Here is a 17,452-nt window from a genome sequence, read left to right as displayed (position 1 = left end):
GCCCTATTATTACCTCTTACTGCGTTTTCTTTCTTTTAGCTTTTTGCTGCTGTACATCTAATTCAACCATCCTTGACTGAATCAGTAGAAATGCATCTTATCTATCTCCCTTGCTCCATGGGAAGGGCTGAAGGAGTCCTCACCCAGCCCTCATCTTGCAGATGATGCTGAAGCACAGCACTTGCTGCTGTGTTTCAGGGTCCTGCCAGATGGACTCACCGCCTGTCGGCCGGGATTGCCACGGAAAAATAGGAACCAAACCCAGCTCCAGCCATTTGCTTTTCCATCTGTGCAGGGCGGTTGTTGAAATACAGAGAGGTTTGGAGCTGATGCCAGGATAAGTTTGGAGAAGTGAAGAGCTGTAGAGAGATGTGGATCTTCCTTTAGCCAGAGCAGAAATCTCTGGAAAACACCAGAGGGGCAAAAAAGTCATCCTGAGCCTGGCATTGCTGGCTGGCTCCCAGGATGGCTTGGGGCTGGAGGTGTGGGAGATAAGAGCAGAGCAGGCAGCAGCAATATCCTCCTGCTCCTTATTAATACAGCACTGAGGCTTGATGGGTCTCCTAAATTATCATGTCTTTCTTGTCATTAACTTGATTTCTTTCTGGTGACAGCAGCAGCAAATTGGCCCCAGCTGCTCTGAGCAAGGGATGAGAAATTAAAAGGAATTAAATGAGCCAAGTGCTGGAGGGGTTGGTGTGCAGGGGAGGGGGTGCTTTGGGCCAGAGATGGACAAGGAGGGGGAATGGGATGGGGATGGGGTCATGGGAATGGGGATAGGATGGGATGGGGATGGGGATAGGATGGGGATGAGGATGGAGATGGGGATGGGGTCATGGGGGTGGTTGGAAATGCCAGGAAGGGAGAAATGGGCTCAGGGCTCGTGCTTCTCCCTGCAAGCAGGACACTGAAAAGCAGGTGCCTGCCACAGTCAGGTCTGTCTGGAGAGGGGACAGCCCTGTGTGTGCTGAGGCTGCTGCCATGCAAGAGGACACATGGGAGCCCCTCAGGGATTCCCCCTCCAAGGAACATTCCCTGCCTGGGGATGAAGGAGGACAGTGCTGCTGAGCTTCTCTGCAAGCTCATACAAGCAGGTCTCAGGCAGCAAGGATTTTTTATCAGCTGTCCTGGAAGAGGCCAGGCACAGGAACTGAGGACAAACAGATCTATGTCTGTGTCTCCATTTTCTGCCACCTGTTGGCAGCTCTTGGCCCTGAGGCACTGCCAGGGCATGGAGACAATCTTGGAGAGCCAGTCCATCAGTCTCTGCCAAATACCTGCTGGGAACCTGTGTGCTCCCATCCTGCAGCCCCAGGCTGATTGCTGTGTGAAATACAGCTTTTGACCTGGCTGGCAGCCCCAGGGCCAGCTGGAGCCATCCTGTACCTGGTGCAGGCTCCGGGGTGGGCAAGAGGGGATGTCTCAGGCTCAGTCTCAGCATCCTCAATGTGAGATGGTCATTAATGTGACACAGTCACTCCACCCGCCCAGGAAAGATAACAAGAAAGATGAGTTTGGCCTCCCAGTCGTCTCAGACAGCTTTCTCCAATGTGCCACATTAAATAGTCCTGAGCTGAGAAGACAAACTCGCCCTGGCTGCCCTGATAAGCACAAAGAGTGATAAACCCACGTAATTAAAGTCTGCCACTGCAATAACATTGCAGCAGAGACAGCTGGAGCCTACCCTGAGCCTGGGTCCATACCTTGGGTTTTACTTGTTTTCATTCAAACTTACTTTGGAGAGACTCAGCCCAAGCACTGCTGAGTGCCAGGAGGGAGGGCAATGCCATCTGGGCATGCAGCAGTGCAGGAGCCAGGAGGGGCTGCTGTTCCCTGCCTGGCTGTAACACAGAGGAGTCCTTTGCAGAAGTAAACACACTCAGAACCATATTTGAAGAGGATCTGACCTTATAGAAAAGCACAAGGTTCATAAGGAGGCATTTCCCCTTGAGGTAATACAACCTTGCCCTCAGAAGCCTGGGCAGAGACAACAGGGACTGGTCAGGGACCACTTTCACTGGTCCTGAATATACAGAACACCAGATAAAAGCTAACTTTTTCCAGTCTGGCCTTCCCAGCCTTCCTCTTCACTCTGGAATTTGCTGCACCCCAATGAGAGCTGGAGGGCTGATGCCCCCTCATCCACCACATCCCAGCCAGGGCACCAGGCAGCCCCTGGGCTGTGTGTGCTGGGGCCCTGAGCACGGCCTGTGGGGCTGTAGGAAAGCCCTTGCAGACTGCTGTCCTGAGGGTCAGTGCCCTGAGCCCAATCCCTCAGTCCTGCCAGCACTCCCAGCCAGCTGTGAGCAGCGCCCCTTGCCCCAGAGCTCAGCCATCCAGCCGGCTTCACTCCACTTACTGCCAGGCTAATTATCTTTCCTCACTTTCATTTTTTAACCAAAGTGTCCCCATGAACAAAATTAAGCATCACACAGGCTTCTCTGACATAAATCCTGCCATCTTTAGCAACCACAGTTGCTACAGGAGAAGATGTGGGCTAATCCCTCTCTCTCTTCTAACCCAATGAGGTGGGGTTTTAACCCTGCCCACTGTGAAGGTGCCCAGTGGCTTTAATTGTCCCTGCTGGCCTGTGGGAAGGGCAGTGGTGCCATGCACAGTGCCCTTCCCCTCGCCCTGCCAGCAGGACTGGCGGGTGGAAAATCCAGTGGGGTTTCTTACACAGGACCAAACACAGTCCTTCACTTCTCAGAGATGCCCTTTGTCCCTCTGGCTCTGGTGTTTCCCACCCCGTGTGCCCCAAGAGAGGTGGGGTGCAAGGGCCCCATCACCTCCCTGCCCGTGGCCTCACCCCTGCAGGGCTCTTGGGTTTGCTGTGACATGGAGGACACGGTCCCTGGTGCAGGTGGCAGCCCCAGTGCAGCACTGCGGAGCCAGCCTGAGCTCCCAGAGCTGCACCTGAGCTCCTGCAGGGCCCTGGGCTGGGCTGTGCTCCCCTCCCTGCCCTGCCCAGCCTCCTGCAGGGCCTGCCTGGGAGCTGAGAGATTGCTGTGAGAACCCACTGAGGAGCCAGCCAGGAAGAGGGGCTGCCTCTGATCTGGGCCTAAAAACTGAGCCCAAAGGTGTCCCCGAGGAGCAGAATCAAATTCTATATATACACACCAGGGGCTGAACTAAAAAACATTCAGAGGTCCCTCCCAACCTGAACTACTCCATGATTCTGTGATTTCTTGCTGTCTGTTTGTGTCCCTGCCCATCTCGTGCTGCCCATCACCATCTGCAGGCACTATGTGTTGGCTTTTCACCACCACCACCAGCCTGGAATAAGGGGAACAAATGAAATATGGTTCAAAAAACAGCCTAAGCTCAAACCCAGCACAATTTCCTGACATCTACATTTTCCTGCTTCCCTCCTCCCCTAACAAAGGCTGGGATCTTGCTGGGAGAGGCTGCTGTGCTTCATCCATGGCTGGGCAGCCCAAACCTGCCCCCCTGCCCAGCCCTAGACAAGGACTGCTCATTCCCAGGCTCACAAGGGCTTTGCCAAACTCACACTGCAGTAGTTTTCCCCATCCCATGGCTATGTGAAGGAAAGGAAAAACAACTCTTCCCTTGAAACCATTTTCCCTTGAAAAGGGGCAGCAAAAAATCCGCTGGCACACTCTGGAGCCATTTATCACGGCTACAAATATACAAGGCAATTGCTGTAAAACTTGAGTTTGGCTCTGCAAAGGAAAAAAATCCCACCCCATGCTTGTTGCAAATAATCACAGCACGAAAAAAAAGCCTTACAAGGCTGGGGCAGCCTCATAGATTAATTGCTTTTTAATCCCCAAAGCTCTGGTGATAAATCTTTTCCCTGGGAGCTCTGGAGACACGGTGTCACTCAGGGCATGCAGCAGCATGGGGGGAACAGCTCTGGGAGCTGAGCTGGCACGGGGGGCAGGAGGGCTCCTGCTCCAGGAGCAGGTGATTGGGCAGCAGCTGGCAGTGGGACAGAAGCTGCTGCAAGTCTGGGAGGACAGATGGACAAGTTTTGGGGAACAGCTCTTCAGAAGCAAAGTGTTTGGAGAGGAGATGGTGGCATGGAGCCCAACCTGACCACGTGCTCCGTATTGCAGGGACAGAGAGATGCTTCTCCCTGCTCTGAGCAAAGACACAGAGCAATGGCATGCACACACTCCCTGCATCTCCTGGCCCCTCAATTTACCTCTACTCTGGTCCATCTGGGGTCCCTTGGGCTCTGAAATATTTACTGGACTCCCAGGCAGTGTTTTGGAATGCCCCTTCTGCCCAGCCATCCTGAAGCACCAGTCACTCCCCCAGGCCAGTTACAGGGGTGGGAGCAGTGGGAACAGCTTGCCCATCCTTGCCTTCCCCATCCCACAGGGCCCTTTGCTTCTAAATCACCTCCCTGGGAGGGATAATCCCTCTCATTTATACTGGGAAGGTGGCAGGGTCAGGCTGGCCCTGAGGGCTCAGGGCAGTGGGGAGCATCGTTCTTGAAGCTCCATAATTCCCTTCTTGGGGGCTGCAGTGAGCCTGAGGCAGGAAGGAGTCCTCAACCACTGCCTTCCCAGTGGTGGAGAGGTGTAAAATGCTCTTCATGAAACCATCCTCCCTGAGGAGATCAGTTCCTTCTTTATTAGGTTTCATGCATTCATTAATTACAGGATTAAAGGACTTGCCCAGCAGCCTTTGAGTCCAGCATCTCTTGAGAGCCCGGCTGGCATTGGTACCCAGGAAGTCATCAAAACCCAGCCAGGGGAGCAAATACATCTCCACCCAGGAATTGCCACCAGCCATGCTGCAGCTACATGTCTGACAAGGTTTGGGATGCTTTGCAGGGTGATTCTGGCCCAGCTGTGCACGTGGAGTGCATGGTGGGGCACCACCACCCAATATATCAGGGCTTGGACTGCGTATTCCCCTTGTGTGTCTCAGAGAGGAGAATTTGGGGACACCAAGGAGGATGGGGAGTCCCAGGTCAGGAGATGTCTGAATTTGGGGTCACCAAGGAGGGTGGGGAGTGCCAGGTTCTGGCAGCTGGGAACACAAGGCTGGGTAAAGGCCAAGGCAGTGCCTCACCTTTGTGGCTGCTCTGGACCCCATCCCAGGTGTGCCACAACCAAGGATCCTGTAGAAAAGCCCTGGGAACACACACTCTGACACAGTCTGACACTGGCCAAGGCACTGGAGCTGCAGCTGTATCCCTGCACAGCCTGCCTGCTCAGGGACAGCAGGACAAATTTGCCCTCGTGCAGCACAAGGGACCCAAAACTCCACACGGGCGTCTGTCACTGTGTTATAAAATACTATTGACTGCCTATTAAAAAGCCATTCCCTGGAGATGTGTGGCTGAGGAAGCAGCTGGGTGAAGGGAGACAGGGCAGTAATGGCCATCAAGGAGGCATCAGTCACATCCACCCACGCAGCAGCCACAGGGGCCCCACAGGGCTGCCAGGGTGCTGTGCCCTGCCAGGACCATCACCAACAGGAGAGAGACAGAGGATGAAACAGACAGATCTCAGTGCCCTCGGTCACACTGACCTCCTCCAGAGGCTGCAAGCAGTCAGCAGGACCCTGAAACATGAAGTTACTGCAGCCCAACACCCACCCTCACCCTGCAGCACCCACCAGGACCCCTCAAAGGCCAAGGAAGGGCTTTGCCATGGCAGACCTGGCTGTGGGATGGGGAGCAGGGGAAGCCAGCTGCACTGCCTCTGAACTAGGCACTGGGTAGCTGGGGGCAGGAGGGAGTGTGCAAGCCCCAGACCCTGCCTCTTCTCAGCTGTGGTCCCATGCAATGTGCTTAGGAGGGGCTGGAAGCAGAGCAGTAGCTGGCACTGCTCTGCCTGGGCTTGCCCATCCACTGTTTCTGCTCAAGCAAGCCCCAGGCAAGTCCATGCTGACCAGAGGCATGGCCATGTGATGTTGAGCCAGGGGAGCCTCCAGAGCTGGCTGTGAGGGAGTTGGGGTTGAGCAGGTAGTGCACAACAAGAGCTCAAACTGCTTGGGTGGTCCCTCAGCTCCCATTTCAGATCCTCAATATTTCATCCTGCAGGAGCTGGTGTGCACAGGGAAGGCAGCAGCATTGATCTCAGGCAGGAAATCAATGGGTCCTTCCAGCCTGGGGAGCATGACCAGCCAGCCCACGCTCCCTGGCATTTTCGTGACATTTCCCAATCCGAGTGTCTGGGCAAGGACTGATGGCCACGGCTCCAGAGGCAGCTGTCCCTCTGCACAGGCCCCAGCCCCAGCTCAGCTGAGAGCCCAGGAAGGGTGCAGGTATCCCATTTGTGCCCTCCCTGCCATGCCCTCAGTGTCCCTGGACCTGCAGACCCAGCAGAGCCCCAGGGAGATGGGGTGAAGCAGCCCTGGTGTCCATCACCCTGCACATGGCTCACCCACCACCCTGCCCAGGAGCATGGCCTGGGCTCAGTCCCATGCTGGGACCACAGCTGGGTGCTCAGGGACACAAGCAGGGCACAAATCAGGCCAGTGGCTTTTTTAATTCTCAGTGAGGCTCAGCCCATGCAGGGCAGGGATGGAGGAAGGCTCCCCACATTCCCCACAAGTTCAGGTGACCACAGTGGGCAGAGGAAGAAGAGATTGGCACCCAGCACGTGCTGGTCAGAGAGGGGAGAGGGGAGCATATTCATGTGACACAGACAGTTATGGAGCTCTGCCTTGGCACTACAGACAGCCTGGAGACCCCTTTGTCCCATATTGTCCCCCCTGGACTCCAGCTCTGGAGGGAGCAGCCGTGCTCCTTCCCTTGCCCTCAAAGGGTGGGAATGCAGGGCATGGAAAGGCTGGGAGCAAGGAGCTGTACCAGCACCCTGCAGCCAGGCACCAGCTGGCACCACTGAGGAGATGTGCCACAAAATCAGGGTTACACTGGTGCCAGACAGCTCTGAAGAGCCTCAAGGGAGAAGGCACCCACATACCGTTTTTCCCCCATTGATGGGGTTTTTCCACAATCCCATGCAGACCTCTGGGATCTCTGGCCAGGTGCAGGCACCTCCGGGGGCACCCATCCATCCCTGTGTCCCAAAACAGCCTGGAATGCCTAAGCCCCCATCTCCAGTACCTGTGGGTTCACCCCACTGGGCCAGGAGGGATGGAATATTTTTAGGGACTGCTGACATATCCCTGACAGAAGTCAGCGTCCCCACACCACAAGGGATGCCCAGGCCTGGTGCTGAGGATGCATTTCTGTGCATCCAGGGCACAGCGAGGTCACTGCCAGCATGTCCCTGGTGGGACAGCACAGAGAGGCAGGGACCCCCCTCGCTCCTGCCGTGCTCCCCACCACAGCCTGAGTGCCACAGTCAGACGGAAGCCAGCAGTGAGGAAAGCCGGCCCCAGAGTCGCCGTCTTCCCACTCCTCAGCAGAGGGACAGTGCGTGCCTGCTGGCCCGGCCGCCCTGCACGTCCTGCAGCTCGTGCTCCTCGGCGTGGGCGAGGGGCAGCGCGCCGGGCGCGGGCTCGCACTCGGTGCTGCGGCTGGCGGTGCGGGTGACGCTGGGCGAGTGTCCCCAGGGCGGGCGGCGCCCGGGCCGGCACAGCGCCTCCCGGAACATCTCCCGGAAGCGGCTGGACATCAGGTTGTACAGGATGGGGTTGGCGGCCGAGCTCAGGTAGAAGAAGACGCCCGAGATGATGTGGACGTACTGGAACATGTGGAGCATGCTGCTGGTCCAGGTGGATACAGAACTCCAGACGAGGCGGTCGGTGTGGAAGGGAGCCCAGCAGATGCCAAACACCACCACCAGCACGACTGTGGGGAGACAAGGAGCTGGTGTTACTGGGGGCATGGGGATTGCCAACCCCACAGAGATCTCTAGCCCCTGGCCGAGCACTGCCCCATTTCAGATCTGGCCATAGCAGAGAAGCACGAGAGAGAAGAAGAAGAAGAGGGGAAAGGTCCCCTCAGTGCCTTCTGGACTTGTCATGGAAGGGCTGGAGGTGTGGACAGGATCTCCTCCCTCCATCTCCTGCCAGTGCTGCTTCTGTGCTGCACTTCTCCATTCCCCGCTGGCAGGCAGCTGGGCCTGTCACAGCCATGCAGCCCAGCTGGGGAACTCACTCCCCAGTTAGCATCCAGCCTCCAGAAACCTGCCACCTTCACCAGCAAAGTCCAAGGAGCACAAGCTATTTGAGACTTTTCCTTGTGCTCTGGTTTTGATTTTGTTTTCTTTTTTTTTTGTTTTGTAACCCAGCTCTGCTGATGGAAAGGAAAGGGTGTAGGTATGTACATGTACAGGTAGTCCTGGGGTCCTCTGCCATACCCATGCCACAATGCATCTCTGTGGCATGCAGGGCAGGTCCCCCTTTGTCCTCAGCCCAGGAGCTTTGGAAAGCAGAGTCACCACTTGTCTGGGAGGTGGCAGAGAAGCAGCCTGGCCGTGCTGTTGGACTGGGCTGGGCAATCTGCCATGGCTGTGCCACCACGGGACTGGGAGCGTGTGGAGGAGCTACCCAAGGGCAGGCAGCTCCCACTCCTGGAAAGGGGCCCGGGGCTCTGGGAACCATGGTGGAGAGGGAGCAAGAGTGAAGAGCAGTGGGAAAGAGGATGTTTCAATCAGCCTTGGGTCATTGTCCCATTAGAGTCACAGAGGCTGTGGGGCTGGGCAGAAGTGCTGCCCTTCTGGGAAACCCCACCACAGCCACCAGCATCTGAGGTGTGGGTGGAGGGATGGGGAGTGGGTTTCCCCATCCCAACCCACCTCCTTTCTCTTTCTCACCCTGCACTTCCCTCAAGGAGGGGATATAGTATAGATTGGAGGGAGCTGGGCAGTCCTTACTGCTGGACTAGAATCACCAGATCTGCCTTTGCCCCAGCACCCCACAAGCCAAACCCACAGCTTTCCTTTGGGATGACCCAGCCATGGTGCTCTGGACTGCCCATGACTCAGTTTCCCCCCAGCACCCTCCCAATGCAGCCTTGGGAGGCAGTCCCTGGCTCTGCCCTGCCCAGACTCACACAGCATCTTTGTGACCTGCCTCCTCTTGACCTTCTTCTGCCCCTGGCGGCTGTGGCAGTTGCGGCTGCTGCCGTTCTTGGCTCCCAAGGCTTCCAGCATCTTTTCTTTCTTGAGCTGCAGCCCAATAAGAAGGTAGAGGACACTGATGGTCCCCATGGGCAGGAAGAAGAAGAGGATGGTGGTGACCTGGATGATGAGATTGTAGGTCAAGCGTGGTTTCACCAGGGTGCAGATCTCTGAATCGGGCACCCGCCCCCGTCCTGGCACGTAGAGAGGCTGCAGCCCATGGAGGCTGGTGTTGGGGATGGAGCAGATGACTGACAAGACCCAGATGGTGACAATGACCCTCTTGGCATGGTTCCTGGTCACCACGTACTTGGCTTTGAGCGGGTGCACCACAGCGATGTAGCGCTCCACGCTCAGGGCCGTGACGTTGAGGATGGAGGCGAAGCAGACGGCCTCGAAGAGCAGCGTCTTGAAGTAGCAGCCACTGGCCCCCAGCAGGAAGGGGTAATTGCTCCACATGTCATAGAGCTCCAGAGGCATCCCCAGCAGCAGCACCAGCAGGTCAGACACGGCCAGGCTGAACAGGTAGTAGTTGGTGGGTGTCCTCATGAAGCGGTGCCGCAGGATGACGATGCAGGTGAGCGTGTTGCCCACAGCCCCCACCAGGAAGATCAGCAGGTAAATGACACAGACTGGGACAAAGAAGTTGGACCGTCGAGGTCCCAGGTACTTATCCCGCAGCTGCTCCTCTGTCAGGTTGGCATCCTTAGGGTCGAAAAAGGTCTCTGGGTGAGTCCTGTTGCTGAGATCAGGGCTGATGGGCTCCACAGAGAAGTCTTGCTGAGGCAGGGGGAACTCGGAACTGGAGCAGTTGACATAGGGATTCATGGCTGTGGAGAGATGGAGAGGTTTGTGGGATGCTTTCCCAACTTCTCTGCTCCCCCTGCTCCCATTGTCCCTCTCCCCACTGGTGCCAGGGTGCTGGGATTCTGCTGATCACCAGGGCTCTGCACTCCCGCACCCATCCTGCCCCAGACACCGCCTTTCCTTTGCAAAACCACACAAAACCTCCACCTGAACTCCCTCAGGCTTCCCAAGTGCTTCCTGCCCCATTTCCCATCCAAAACCACCCCTGGCAGCTCCCCAGTCCACTCAGCCCCATTGCCCTATCAGGGGAATGCCAGCAGGGCATTCTTTGTGCCAGCAGGCACTCTTTGCCTGCTCTGTAAGCAGAGCGGCATACAGCCCCAAAAATCTCTCCTGGCAGCAATTCTACCGGATATGTAGAAGGGCTGGCAGGGCAACCAATAAAACAGCCAGAGGGAAAATTGATTTTCCAACATGATAAAGACTTACGGCTAGTTGGGAAACTCCAGATGAACGCTGAGGTCCCACCACCCCTGCGCCGGACAGGGTCAGGGCTGGGGAGGGAACGTGGGAGGGGATGGAGACTTCACTGCCTTAAGAGGCAGGCAAACGAAATCCTGCCGCTGCTTTCCCCTCGGAGCTCAGCTAGGAGAAGCCGCCTGCCCGTATCCACCTTCTGCCTCTGGTCCGCTGTCAGCTGAGAGCCTGGGGGCTGTGCCAGGGGTTCCCTTCCCACCGCTGGCCAAAGAAATCGCGGTGCCGACACCCTGCCCCTGCCAGGGGCTGGCTCCTTATCTGCAAGGCAGCACTGCCCAAAAGCTGCCCTTCAGAGAGAGGAAATAACGTTAAGGTAATAAACTCCATCGACTCTGAGAGTCCCAGGGGAGGGCGGCACAGACGTCTCCTGCCCCTCCGGCAGCCGTCACAACGCCGGCATTTGTCATCGGCGTGGCCTCGCTGGTGAGTGAAGCATCGATCGGCCCCGGCACGGGAGCCTGTGCAGCGCCCGCTTGTCCGGGCTCATCCCGGGGACGTGCGGGTGGACCCAGCGGCTTCCCGAGGTCTCCGACTTCCAGATGCGCCATCCCTGGGTCACCCGAATCACTGCCCCGTGGAGCCGGTGCCTCCAGCGACTCCCGGCGCGCTTGGGTGCGAGGAAATTGCTGCGCTCGCAGCATCGCCCCGTGCTCCGCTCAGCGCCCTCCCCGTACCCAGTGTCTGTCTGTCCTTTCCCTCCTGTCCTCCCCGTGCCCGGTGTCTGTCTGTCCTTTCCCTCCTGCCCTCCCCGTGCCCGGTGTCTGTCTGTCCTTTCTCTCCTGTCCTCGTCGTGCCCGGTGTCTGTCCGTCCTTTCCCTCCTGCCCTCCCCGTACCCGGTGTTTGTCTGTCCTTTCCCTCCTGCCCTCCCCGTGCCCGGTGTCTGTCTGTCCTTTCCCTCCTGCCCTCCCCGTGCCCGGTGTCTGTCTGTCCTTTCCTTCCTGTCCTCCCCGTGCCCGGTGTCTGTCCCTTCCCGTCTGTCCTCCCTGAGCCCGGTGTCTCTCCGTCCGCTCCCGTCTGTCCATCCCGTGCCCGATGTGTCCGCTCCCGTCTGTCCTCCCCGTGCCCGGTGTCTGTCTGTCCGCTCCCGTCTGTCCATCCCGTGCCCGGTGTCTGTCCTTTCCCTCCTGTCCTCCCTGAGCCCGGTGTGTGTCCGCTCCCGCTGCCCTCCGTGCGGACACCCCCGTGCCAGGGAGCTCCAGACCCGCGCACACACGGACCTGTCGCGCACACACGGACACGTCGCACACACGGACCTGTCGCACACACACGGACCTGTCGCGCACACTCGGACACGTCGCGCACACACGGACCCACTCACGGTTCCTGAGCCCCACGGACCCGTGTCAAGGCTGCGTGTCCCCGCTCCGCCCGCGGCTCCTCTCTCCTCCACGGGACGTGCTGGACGCGCTGGCCCGGTCCGAGCCCCGAGAAGCCCCCGGGCTCCCGCTCCGCCTGCGGGGTGGGGGCTCCGCGGCTCCGGCTCTCCAGCCCCAGCCCCGCAGCTGGGGAGGCGATGCGGGGGATGCGGGGTCGTTCCACTGGTGGCACTGCCACCCCGCGGGACCGGGAGGCGCCCCTGGGCACAGGGACATGCACCGGCCCCTCCATCCCCCCGAGGGTGGCAGGGCACAGGTGGACCCGGTCCCCCCCAGGGGGGACATCTCGGGACTTGCCTCCTTCTGCCTGTCCCAGCACATCCCACCTGCTCAGAGGCTGAGCTGAAGGAGCCCCAGCAGGGCTCTCCCCCAGGGATCTGGAGAAGGAACCTGGAGAGCCCTGCCAGGAGAGCCCTGCTGCCAGCCCCACACGGCTGAGCCCTGCACAGCGGCTGCACTGCCCTGCCTGGTGCTTGTGCCAGGATGTGAGGAGCTCCCTGGAGCTGGGGGCCTCCAGCACCAGGACACAGCCCCTGGGTCCTGCACGGCCCAGTGCTCCTCCTGATGCAGAGCACACAGCCGGTGGAGCAGCACCGCTCCCTCCCCCTGACTTTGCTCAAAGAAATTCCAGAGCAGGTGAGGGATCACAGGACAAGGCCAGCAAAGCCCTGGGCTGGCCCTACCTCTGCTCCCTGCAGCACAAAAGCATCAATCAGAGGGGAGCTGGCAGAGCAAACACTCCAAAGGCACAGAGGGTCTGTGGCTGCCCTGAGCCTTGACTTTCCTTAGGAAACCATCTCTTCCCCCAGAGGAGAGGAACTGCTGAAGCCAAAGGCCTGGAGGGTAAATGAGTGTAAACAAGACATAACTCAAAGGAAGAAATCAACAAACTGGAAACAGTGTCTGAAACTGGGAGGGAGAGGGAGAAGAGTTGCTGTCTGCTTCTGTGGAAGTGAGGAAATGAAACTTCATCCCCTCTGGGGATGGAGACACAGTAAAACAGGGTTATGGCACAGTGCTGGTGACAGCTGGGACAGGACACAGGGAGAGCAGCAGGATGATGCTGGCAAGGGCTCAGCAGGGCTGTTTCTGCAGATGCCAGGATGGGTGACAATGCCAGGGAAGTGGCACATGTCAGGTCACAGCCCCTGGGTGGCAGAGCTACAAGCAGTAAGTGATGAGGCAGGGATTTCTTCCCCTGCCTCCAGACTGTGCACAGGCTGCTTTCCCTGGGGGATGCCTGAGGCAGGGAACAGATCTGTGCCAGTGCAGAGGCACAAGGAGCCTCAGCATGAGCCCACTGCAGGGATTACAGCATGGAAAGAAGCATTCTGCTCCCTTCCATTCCTCCTCTGTTTTCTGACTGCCCTGATGAGGACAGTGACACACAGCCAGCTCCCAGAGCACAGTCACACACAGCTCCCAGCACAGTCCCAGGTGCTGAGCACAGTCACACACAGCTCTGGGCACAGTCACACACAGCTCCCAGCACAGTCCCAGGTGCTGAGCACAGTCACACACAGCTCTGGGCACAGTCACACACAGCTCCCAGCACAGTCCCAGGTGCTCCCCGAGCTCTGGGCACTGTTACACAGCCACCTCCCCATCCTTGGGGCAGAGGCTGTTCCCTGCACACAGACACAATTCCTTCAACCCTCTTGTTCCTCATCTCTGTCCAGGCTTTGCCTCAAGGCAGCCCTTGGGGAGCCCCCTGAGCTCTGCTCTCTGTCCCTGCACGTGTCCTGCACTCCCTGCACGTGTCCTGCACTCCCAGGAGGATGAGGGGATGTCTGCAGGCACCGGCGTGTTTGGAGGTTGCTTGGATTGGAACAAAGCAGTGGAGACGTTGCTGAGCTCTTGATAAACTTCAACATCTGCTTCTCTGAACCCTCCTTTCCTTCCTGAGGACAACAGGGATGTGGGAAGGAAGGTTTGCAAGGAGCAAGGACAAGACAAAGCTTGGTTCTCTCCAAAATGACCCACGAGTCCCTCCATCCCCACCAGGCTGCCAGATCCAGAATTCCAGGTTGTGGCAGATCTCTGCCCCATTTGCAGCCCCGGTTTTTGTGGGACACCAGAACCACAGGACATTGGGATCCTTCTCCCTTTGCCTCCTCGTTTCCCTCATCACCCACATCAGCCTGTTGGAGCATCCCACACAACTGTGGCCCCAATAGCTGCTCCCACCCTGCCTGCTGTCATGTCTCTCTGGGAAGAGTTGGCAGCTCTCAGGGACTGACTGCTTATCACTTCTTCCTCTTGGGTCTCCTTCTTCCTGCATCCCACCTCTAAGTCCTCACAAATCTAACAGTCCTTTAGAATGATCCATTCTCTGTTTTAATTTTCCGATAAACAAAACAACCAGGAGGTGACAACCCCTCTTCCTCTACTTCTCCCCCACTGCTGAAAAAAGGGTAAACTGCACTTTGGAGCTTGATCCTTCAGCCTATTCCTCTGATCAGGGATTTTATTATATTAACCCTGCCCGGGGAGGTGGCAGGGAGGATGGCCACCAAAAGCTGCACACCAAAACCTGCTCCTGCTCATGGTCTGCCACAGCCCAGCCCCGTCCATGGCCAGAGCACCTCTGGGTTAGGCTGGGAGAAGACAAGCAGGGCACGGTGAGGCTCCCTTTGAAAGCCCAGGGCAGAGCCTGCCCCTGCTGGCACCAGGGGGTTAAAGCTGCCACACAGGAGCTGAGCAAGGCCCAGCTCTGCAGCTGTGCCAGGAGAATCAAGAAGCCAAAAGAGAAAGCAAACCTCAGTTTCAGAGCTCCAGAGGCACAGCCCTAATAACCCGCTGCACCCACTGGTGGCTCCTTTCCAGAGGGCATCACCCAGTGATTGCAGGGCAGCCTTGTGGAGCTGTCTGTGCTCCATCCACATTTCCTCCTGCACTTTGCAGATTTAATTAACACCCTCTGGCTCTGAACACAAAAAGCCACCAAGCCACACAGTAACATTACACCCAAGAGGGAAACTGAGGCACAGACAGTCCCTCATCCCCTCCATGCCATCCTGCAGCAGGCAAGAGCCCCCTGGGTTGCATTCTGAGCCACAGAAGGAAGCAGAGGAGCAGCCCCTTCCCAGGGAAGGGCTGCAGCAAAATTTCCAGGGCAGGGATAGCCAGCACAGACAGAACAGGGTCGTGAAGCTTTTGGGCAAGAATGAGCCCCCTCCCCTTGGAGAGAAAGCAAATCTTTTGGCCATGAGGATGTAAAAGGGGCTTCTCTCTCTGCTGGCAGCTGCCAATCAAAGCTGCCCCTCTTTGGTCACCTGCAGATGACAAGCCTAGAGGATGCACTTCAGAGAGCAGGAGGAAGCTTTTGTTAGACCTCAAGGCCAGGAAGGGCCACACAGATCCACAGAGCATCAAACAGGCCCAGATATGGGTAATTTTGCATAGACAGGTTAATGGGGTGGCCTTTTCAAAGCAGCCCTGCTGTTTTACCCATCAGAGCCCGCCCACTCACTAACTCTCCAGAGGCCTTTTTCACTGTGTCACAGCTGTGCCCAGTCCCAAAACTCTCACCTCAGCATTTTTGCCCTCTCTTCCCCTCTCACACTGCCTAAGCAGTGACATCTTAACCTCTCACAATAGTGGCAGCTTTTTCTAGATCTCCAAATCCCTTTTTCTGAGCTGGTCAAAAACTGGCCAGCACCTTTTCCAGAGTGCAGGCATCTGGGAAAGGAACAGCAGGGAGCCTTTGCTCCCCTGGGACAGCAGCCCTGGGCTGGTGCCCTGCTCACAGCCTGGCATTTCTCCCTGCAAGGTCTGCACCCAGAGCCCCACAGATCATCTGAGGGATGGGGAGGGACGTTTCTCCTCTACCCCTAACGAGGCTGAAAGAAGGAAAGAAAAAAGAAAATAGAGACCATTTCAATATTCACTGGGATGAAAGCAATCAGCCCTCTGAGGAACGGCAAAATTGGCCTCTGCTCCACAGCTGATGTCCCCTGGGTCTGCAGAGGGGACAGGGGAGGCAGGCACGCTATTAGCAGGTATTCAGGCTCCATGGCAACCATAGTTTGCTAATCAGGGCAGGCACAGGCTTGAAGTGCTTTTTCACCTGGCAGGAGCACCGGGCTTTGGCCATTAGGCTGCGTTAGCCAGGGCTGCTGCCTTGGCCGTGCCCCGGGGCACTGATGGAATTGGATGGGGGCTGGCTGCAGGCCAAGGATCTGCACACTTCCAGCTCTGTGCCCTCCATTCAGCACCAGGCTGGGACCATGTTTCTTTACCGAGGTCAGAATGAATCACCCAAGATCAAAACAGGGTCAGATTATTTCACCCCAAGCTGTGGATGTGTCTGTTATAACACATTGTTTTCCTGTCTCCCCCTCTTTTGGCTCCTGCTGGATGCTGCTCCATGGCACCATGCAAGGTCATCAGAGGTGGCAGAGCCAAGGCTGGGATTGCCACCAGTGGTGGTGGTGGCATTTTGTGCCTGGAGGTGACAGATGCAGTGCAAGGAGGGGGTGTCTTGTGGGCCTTGGTCCCGCACTACAGGCAGAGCCACCACCACATTTTCTTTAATCTGAAAAAGCCAAGCTTGGGGAGGATGAGAGGTGGCCCAGGGCAGGTCCCAGGGCTGCAGCAGAGTGCTCTGCCAGCCCCAGGAGCAGCAGCAAGCTGTGATGGAAATCCCTCAGCCTGGCTGAGATCTCATGTCAGAGCTGTGGCACTCTCGGCCAAAGCTGCCCTGCTGTCCCTCAGCAGCACAGCCAAGCCAGGGGACACCCAAAGGAGCATTTTGCCAGCTGAAATCATCCTGGCCAACACATAATGAGCTTGGGACCACCTCATCTACAGCAAGTCCATCTCCAAAATACATTTAAATGGAGCCTGGGTCTAGAGCATTTTACCAGGAACCAAGAAGTCACTTCATGGCTTTATTTGCTACTTTCCAAGTCTCCTCCTTTTTGAGTTATCAAACCTGTGTAACGACATGGCACAGCACAGGGATGGCCTCTCTCCCCTGCCCTTGGTTCAGAGCCTCTTGGCACTCACAGGGTGATTTATGGTGGCCCCCAGGCCTCCCAGGATTGATTGCCAGAAGTTGTTACATCTCCCCCTGGGCCATGGGAGATATTAATTCCCTGCCCATGCACAGCTCTCAGCACCCAGTTCATGTCTGTAAGTGTGCCTGGGAAGAGGCTTTCAGCTGGAAGGAAAAACAGCTGCTCAAGCCCTGCAAAACCTCATTTGCAAAGAACACCGGGTGAAGAAATGACATCCCTGGGATGGGATCCCATTTGCCATGCAGTGACTCACTCTGCAAGCCAAGATCAAAACCTCCAGTCATAAAGAAACCCCAATCAGCCACAACAACATCCCAATGAAGCACAGGCATGGCAGCGAATAGAGATGCAGGATGGAGAGGGACACTCATCACAGGACCTGCAGCGCTTTATTTATGAATTGAGTTGTGAACAAGCATCTCCCAGGTCTGGCATGGGACAGGGGCAGGGATGAGGATGTGAGAGCCTTGTTCTTCATGCTGACACCTCCAGATGCCAATTTAACCATCACATTAATGACACCACAATTTTCCTCACTGCTCTGTTCTCTGCAGTGCTGCAGCTGGGGAGGGTGGGAGCATCTTACACTGGTTGTTGGAACTTTTGCTGCTCCACTGGAAGAAAGAAGGGCTGGGGTGGACCTTTCCTGTGCAAGAATACCACACTGTGCTCTGTGTCCTGTGACAGGATTTTACT

At 57.1% G+C, this 17,452-nt stretch overlaps 1 protein-coding gene across 1 annotated transcript; it reads right to left on the bottom strand.

Annotated features, from left to right (window-relative positions):
• Nucleotides 1-7,349: 7,349 nt before the first annotated feature.
• Nucleotides 7,350-10,393, bottom strand: NMUR1 (neuromedin U receptor 1). Its single transcript, XM_058031444.1, has 3 exons — nt 10,311-10,393; nt 8,948-9,844; nt 7,350-7,741 (listed from the first exon to the last, which is right to left on the bottom strand). The coding sequence occupies exons 2-3, from the start codon at nt 9,840-9,842 to the stop codon at nt 7,350-7,352; spliced, it is 1,287 nt and encodes a 428-aa protein (XP_057887427.1). The 5' UTR covers nt 9,843-9,844; nt 10,311-10,393.
• Nucleotides 10,394-17,452: the final 7,059 nt, after the last annotated feature.

The sequence above is a fragment of the Melospiza georgiana genome, chromosome 10 (assembly GCF_028018845.1).
Source record: "Melospiza georgiana isolate bMelGeo1 chromosome 10, bMelGeo1.pri, whole genome shotgun sequence".
Lineage (NCBI taxonomy): Eukaryota > Metazoa > Chordata > Aves > Passeriformes > Passerellidae > Melospiza > Melospiza georgiana.
Note: the sequence above shows the minus strand (reverse complement) of the source record. Positions and strands in the feature narration are given on the sequence as shown.